General features: G+C 46.6%; 1 protein-coding gene across 2 annotated transcripts; it reads left to right on the top strand.

The window, feature by feature from the left end:
* On the top strand, positions 1 to 6,666 carry KCNJ8 (potassium voltage-gated channel subfamily J member 8). 2 transcript variants are annotated; one of them, XM_017745863.1, is made up of 3 exons: positions 179 to 296; positions 508 to 604; positions 3,837 to 6,666. In XM_017745863.1, exons 2-3 carry the CDS (start codon positions 540 to 542, stop codon positions 4,735 to 4,737), a joined length of 966 nt encoding a protein of 321 aa, XP_017601352.1. In that variant the 5' UTR covers positions 179 to 296; positions 508 to 539; the 3' UTR covers positions 4,738 to 6,666. The 2 variants fall into 2 exon arrangements, with proteins under 2 accessions (XP_008640679.1, XP_017601352.1); XM_008642457.2 differs by lacking the exon at positions 508 to 604 and having other exon boundaries at positions 1 to 296.
* Positions 6,667 to 6,957: the final 291 nt, after the last annotated feature.

Below are 6,957 nucleotides of genomic sequence, written 5' to 3'. Positions count from 1 at the left end.
AAGCCGCGCATCCGCGACCGGCCACGCAAAGCCCGCTTCATCGCCAAGAATGGCGCATGCAACTTGGCCCACAAGAACATCCGTGAGCAGGGGCGATTCCTGCAGGACATCTTCACCACCCTGGTGGACCTGAAGTGGCGTCACACGCTGGTCATCTTTACCATGTCCTTCCTGTGCAGCTGGCTGCTCTTTGCCATGATGTGGTGGCTGGTGGCTTTTGCCCACGGCGACATGGACCCGAGCACAGAAAACACTTTGAACAGCACGAAGTGGACACCGTGCGTGACGTGTGTCAGGTAAAGTAGAGTTTGGTGGGATGAAGGACGGGGAGGGACAGAGCTGCCTGCTGTCCTGGCGTTGTCTGAAGTGCAGCTTTTGGTTTACATGAACCGTTATGTTTGGTTGAGACAGTTGAAAAGTGCAGTGTTTTCCTCTAGATTGCGTAAACTCAGCAAGCCTCCCAGGCTTGGAAAATACTGTACTGTAGATGTCTTTGATTCCTTACAGGATCTGAAAGAGAGGGAGACCTGCTGCTTTTCATGTGTCTCCACACTCTGTGGGTAACTCGATTGCCTGTCGAGATAAGAGCCTGCTGCAAGAGTGGGTATGTGTTATATGTATTGTAACGTTGTCTACGGCAGCGGGAGCATCCCCAGCGCCACGCCAGCGAGAGGTGCTCCCTCCAGAGCAGTTCCCGCGAGGCAGGGAACCAGCCCTGGGTGTCACGCAGGGCACCAGCCACAGGTGCCAGGAAATGTGTCACTTAGGGCAAAACTAGGTGCGTTTCAAGATGAATCCCATGAGACTCTTAAATATGCGAGGCTTCAAAATACCTTGGTGAAGCCACAGGCCAGCAGTTTGACAGAGGAGCACTTTCCACACTGTGCATGATGTGTCAGACAGTGAAAGCTTAAGGGATGACTGGATTAAATGTCACCTGTTGAAGTATTTTACTCTCCGTCCCCAAAGCCACAACAGTTGTCAAGGCTCTGATAAGCTGACACAAACATACATGGAAGAGAAGACTGTGAATTGCAGGTGGGGTAAGCCATAAGATCACTTCAGGATCTCATCAATTAAATCTGCCTTTGTAGCACTAGGTTTTTAGGTAGAAAAGTCCTGGTTCTCTACCACCAGACTGCCCCAGATCATCTGCCTTTACACATTGCAGTGCTGTGAGGGTCTGGGGGCTGCAGAGTGCTCTGAGACGTCAGAGAATCCACTTCTCTTCTCTTCTTTCCCACACAAAGTTTTGAGGCAACTCATCAAGTCTGAAGGGACATTGTATCTGGCCCATGAGGTAGCAGGCATTTAATTCTCCCTTTGTTTTGACACTTCTTTTGCTAAATGGAGATTTTCCGAGGTAAAATAAGAGGAGATTTTTCCAAGCTAACCTTCACTAGGTTGGGGGGAATTGGAGCAGGGGTTGCTGTTTTATTTCTTCTCCAATGCCTGGCCACAAGCAGTTTCCTCTGAAATGAGATGTCATGACCCAGCTTGCGCCCGCAGGAGCGTTACCCCTGGCATTTCTGGGATTTGTGGGATCTGTCCAACCGGAACTAGCAAACAGCTACAGCCCTGCAGCTCGTCAGGGTCAGCTGAGGGGACATCCCTGCACGTGGCTGGTGGCTCCCTTGGTGTGGCTGCTGGGTCACCCCACAGGTCCTGAGCTGGGGGCCAGGGGCTTCATGCCACTGGGGCCAGGCACATCCACAGCCAGGACTCTGCCCCTATTCCCTCCCCGTAGCTACCTGTGGCTCTTCCAGGATGTCTGCTGGGAAGCACAGTGAATGAGTCAATAGAAATTCTGGTTTAGCCCATGCCAAAGAACACACACCCCTCCCTCATGGGGTGTTCAGGCAGCAGCTGCTCCAGTCCAATGTCCAAGCCATGGGAAATCTTTTCCTTTCCTAGGGAAATCTGGCTACCACTTTGGCCAAAGTCATGAAGTAATGATGTGACTGCTGACATCTTTAAGAATGGCAAGGTTTTGGGTGTAAAATATCTTTAGTATTGCAATGCCAGAATCATGGCAAATTGTTTTTAAGCTACTCCCCTGAGATTTAGGCCCACAGATATTTCAGGAGAGCTTTCTTGGGTAGATGCCATTACATATTTATGGGAAAACCTGGCTTTGGAAATTTTAACCAGTGCCTAGAGCTTGCACAGCACTTTCATTTTACAAAGTACTGCAGAAATTTCTAAGCCTCACAGCTCTTTGCCACAGAAAGCAAACATTATCCAAAAAGGAAAGCTGTTACACAGCTCTGGGGGGAAGGACCTGGGAACAGTGTGATTTGCACTTACTCTCTCCCATTTCACATGGTCAAAATGCTTTACAAACTTGCTCTTTCACTTACTTCCACTGTTAAAAACGTGGATTTCTTTCTTTTTTTCTTTTTTTCTTTTTTTTTTTTTGAAAGAAATAATATTGCTAAGGGAAGTCAGGTTATTTACTGGATGGATTTTTAAGCTGAATGAAGTTTAATCCAGAAGCTTCATTCTGCATGTAAATGAATATTCATGAACACAAGAAATCATTCCATGGATTCTATTAATTAACTCCTTCATCTCTGATTTCTTCACAGTGAAATACAAAAATTACCCCCCTCAATACAAAGGAACTTATTAATGATTAAGGAAAATAGCAAAGGCAAAAGAAAAGAGTTATTTCAAAGATATCTGTGCAGAGACTGGCTGGTTTTCTGAAAGATAGACTTTCTCATTGCACAGAAAATTATCCCTAGTATTGCCTATGCTACTTGAATGTGTCCTTGATATACCAGTGAAAATATGGCTAGTAAATAAAAAAAAATTAAAAGCAGATTAATTGAAAAGCAGAGCAAACCAAATGAATGATTAAGACCTATCTTCATGGGCAGGATATATTTTCCAGGTATATCCCTGTTAAACATTGGGATGCTTCAGATTTATTGGATTGTGCTTGAAGGATGTATCTAGAAGGAATAAAGGAATAAATAAATATAAAAGGAAGTTAAGGACCCTGATTTATACAGGGGATATGACTTTGTGGCTACTATAAAGTATTTTGGGAAGTTTGTGGACAGCATTTTCTGACATCCAGCACCATAGCATTTTAGGGTATTTAACTTAACCCACACTTCTACATCCCACTTCTGTGTTGACATTTTCCAGCTGGTCTTTCCCTGGCAGTGAGCTAAACCCAAGCCCTGGGTCACAGGGCTGTGCTGCTGCCAGGGTGTGCAGGGGATACCCTGGGGGCCACTGGCCTCTCTCTGCAGCCTCATCCTGTTCAGTCACAAGATGAGCAAGGGTTTGGGAAGCGTCACAAATCTGGGAAAGCCCCATTCCCCTCCCTCCGCAGGAAATTTTGGGTCACAGTTCAGGTAGCATGAGTGAAATGCTGCAGTTTTCCCTGTTTCCTTTCCCTGCATAGGCTGGTGGAAGGATCTCAGTGTGCCAGCTGACTGCCCACTCTTGCCAAAACCACCTCTCTCCACCAAGAGCTTCATGGGATGGAGAAGGTGGAAAGCCCAGCTGTTCCAGAGCTGTTCACTAAGCCAGTGGGCAGCCTGTGCTCCTGGACAGAGATTCCCTGAGCAGCTCAGGGTCACCCAGATGGTCTTTGAGGAGCTCAGGCTCTGAGGTCTCCCCTGCCACCATCAGACACCACACCAGCCACACAAATCTAAGCCACCTAGCATGCAGTGCTTTGGCTGGTGTTAACAGAAGGCTTATGTGTACTAGAACCATACAAATAGGTCCTTAAGTTTGTTTCTGGAAGTACGTGTTAACAGCTTCTTAGTCTGTGCTACATGTCCTGAGAGTTAACTGGGTGCAATCTTCCCCTACAGGTCCTTCACCTCCGCTTTCCTCTTCTCCATCGAAGTTCAGGTGACCATTGGCTTTGGGGGCAGGATGATGACCGAGGAGTGTCCCCTGGCCATCACGGTCTTGATCCTGCAGAACATTGTGGGGCTGATCATCAACGCTGTCATGCTGGGCTGCATATTCATGAAGACGGCACAGGCTCACCGGCGGGCCGAGACGCTGATCTTCAGCCGGCAGGCGGTCATTGCCGTCCGCAATGGCAAGCTCTGCTTCATGTTCCGGGTGGGGGACCTGAGGAAGAGCATGATCATCAGCGCCTCGGTGAGAATCCAGGTCGTGAGGAAGACCACGACCCCTGAAGGAGAAGTCATACCCATTCACCAAGTGGATATCCCCGTGGATAACCCCATTGAAAGCAACAACATTTTCCTGGTGGCTCCCTTGATCATTTGTCACGTCATAGACAAGCGGAGTCCTCTTTATGACATATCCGCTTCCGACCTGGCGCTCCAGGACCTGGAGCTCATCGTGATACTGGAAGGGGTTGTAGAAACCACCGGCATCACAACACAGGCGAGAACCTCCTACGTGGCAGAGGAGATCCTGTGGGGTCACCGCTTTGTGCCCATCGTCACCGAGGAGGAAGGCGTGTATGCCGTTGACTACTCCAAGTTTGGCAACACCGTCAAAGTGGCTGCGCCGCGCTGCAGTGCCCGGGAGCTCGATGAGAAGCCCTCCATCCTCATCCAGACCCTGCAGAAGAGCGAGCTGTCCCACCAAAACTCGCTGAGAAAGCGCAACTCCATGAGGAGAAACAACTCCATTCGGAGGAGCAACTCCATGCGGAGAACCAACTCCTCGCTCATCGTGCCCAAAGTGCAGTTTATCACACCCGAGGGGAGCCAGAGTGCCTCAGAAACGTGATGCACAGCTTCGTGCCATGGCACTGGCTTTGGAAGGAGGAGGCATCTGAGGTATTTTGCTTCAATTTCCTTTTACTTAAGAAATCAAGAACACGATGCAGAAGAGAACCATGCAAGAACTATTTATTCCATTACTTACTGAAAGCACCCCCTAATGGCATTAGAAAACACCTTAGCACTTAGTGTATGAATTAATAAAAAATGGCACGTACACTAAAGAAAACACACTTCACTCATGTAATATAATGTGTATTTATACTTGTTTTAATGGCATGCTGATTTTTTTAATCATATTTTTCCTATCAAGAGTCTCTTTCTTCTGCTGGCTGTCACAAAATGTGGGGCTTTCCTATGTAAGTGAGTGCTTTCACGAAACTTCTGCATTCAACAGCTCCCATGGATTTTGTGCATGACATTTGGATGTTGACCTGTTTGTGTGAATTCCTTGTTCTCTTAAAGGGAATAGCTAAATTCATCACGGATTTCACTGGAGAAGAGCCACCATTTTACCTTTGGTTTTCCAGGCTTTTTCTTTTCTGTTGGTTTGTGGCAAGGGCATTATGAGAGCAAATTCAGGTCAGGTGGAGTGACCTGTCCACCCCACAGGAAAACTGGTGTCACTCCAGGCAGGAAAACCAGCGAAACAGCTAAGTGCTGCTCTTCTTCTCAGAGTGAGATACTTGGCTGCAGGACAACACACATCTTAGAGTAGCTGTAGCCCAAACTGAGAAATTCCAGTCCTCCTGGCTGCCACCTGGGCATGTGTTTCGCTGAAATTATTCAAGCTGGAAAAAGCAGATGCCTCTTTAACATTCTCGTCACGTTGGAAGACCAAATCCTGTTTCGCTTTCTCTGGTAGATTCCTACATGGAAGGAAACACGTGTACTTGCTTCACTTACTTTTCATAGGATTAAGTCTGCTTGCTCCAGCAGAAGGTTATTTTTTCCCAGTGGGAACTCATGAATGGGAATGAGAGGGAAGCCTGCCAATAATACTAGAGATAGCATTTTCAAAACTATCTGAATGGTTTTCAGGGGCACTTGGGTGCTGCTGCTGAATTCCTGTTTTTTAGCAGTGCCTCACCTGTGTTTTTATATAATCTGGCATTGAGAATTGGTGGGAAGCAGCTTTTCTCTTCAAATTAAGATGGGCATTTGTTACCTGGAGTCTTCCCAAAAATGTCATCCCAAGTTTTTCTACAAGAATACATAAAAATAAGGCAACTAATTCTGTCACATTTGGTAACCTAAATTAATACATGTTTGTTTCCTGAATAAGCATAACTATGGACAAGTTCCTGTTCAAATCTCTTGCTGAAATTGTCTTACGTCTGTGGCTCGAGAGAAGTACTATCTTTTTTCTGACCTTCCAAGCCACTCAACCATTTAAATACTTTCGGAATTTTAAATGTTTCCTTTTCCCTGTAAGGTGAAATAGTCAAAAGCAATGCTGGATTCTAATTCTCTTTGGAAATAGCACATCAGCAGTTGTTGGATGGATGGTTTCAGGCTTCATGAGGTGTTGGGTGGTGGCAGGGAGGGGCATTGCTCTGAGGTGTGGACTCCCTGCATTCGGAACAGGTGTTCTCCAGAACAAAAACTCTGACAAAATACTTCATCTGAAGCAGCAGAGGAAACTGAAGTTTCTGCTAAAAGCATTCATTCCCTGGCCTGCCCATTAATGTTCTGGAAGGGTGGATGGGGAACATCTGGAGGAATTAATCTGTCTGTTGTGTGTCCAAACAATGATCAGCTGCAGCTTCCAAGAAGAGTCAGAGGGAAGCACATACAATTTGTCTCTGTCCTCCATTTCCAGGGCTGTGAATTTCTCTGAGACTGGCTGTTGGATACATGGTTAAGTCAGATGCTGTGCAAAAGCAGGTTTTATACAAAATAATAATAATAATAATAATAAAAAAGTTACAATAATGTCTTGGTTTGAAAGACAGGTATCTGCCAAGGAAGGCGGGAATTTCCCTTGGAATGGAAAAAATATGACCCCCCTTCCCTCTGAATTATTATAACTTTGAAATTAAGGGGCTTTCAGGCAAAGATATGGGAAAAGGAATAACAGTTCTTTACTAGTATGTATAACAAGGCAAACAAACAGCACCACTGGCAGCAGCAGCAAACAGAACCAGAACCCAGTCCATCCCTTCTCGGCTGTCGGGCCCTTTCCCCTCGGTGCAGTTCTGCTCGCAGCCGGCAGGGGCGCTGCTGG

The sequence above is a fragment of the Corvus brachyrhynchos genome, unplaced genomic scaffold (assembly GCF_000691975.1).
Source record: "Corvus brachyrhynchos isolate BGI_N302 unplaced genomic scaffold, ASM69197v1 scaffold209, whole genome shotgun sequence".
Taxonomy (NCBI): Eukaryota; Metazoa; Chordata; class Aves; order Passeriformes; family Corvidae; genus Corvus; species Corvus brachyrhynchos.
The sequence above is the reverse complement of the archived record's forward strand: the minus strand, read 5'-3'. Positions and strand labels throughout refer to the sequence as shown.

Bases quoted from the DNA above. Each gene is read 5' to 3' on its own strand.
- KCNJ8 (XM_008642457.2), top strand. From the start codon at position 163: ATGTCCTTCCTGTGCAGCTGGCTGCTCTTTGCCATGATGTGGTGGCTG. The intron at 297-3,836 runs GTAAAGTAGAGT...CTTCCCCTACAG, and splicing joins CCGTGCGTGACGTGTGTCAG to GTCCTTCACCTCCGCTTTCC.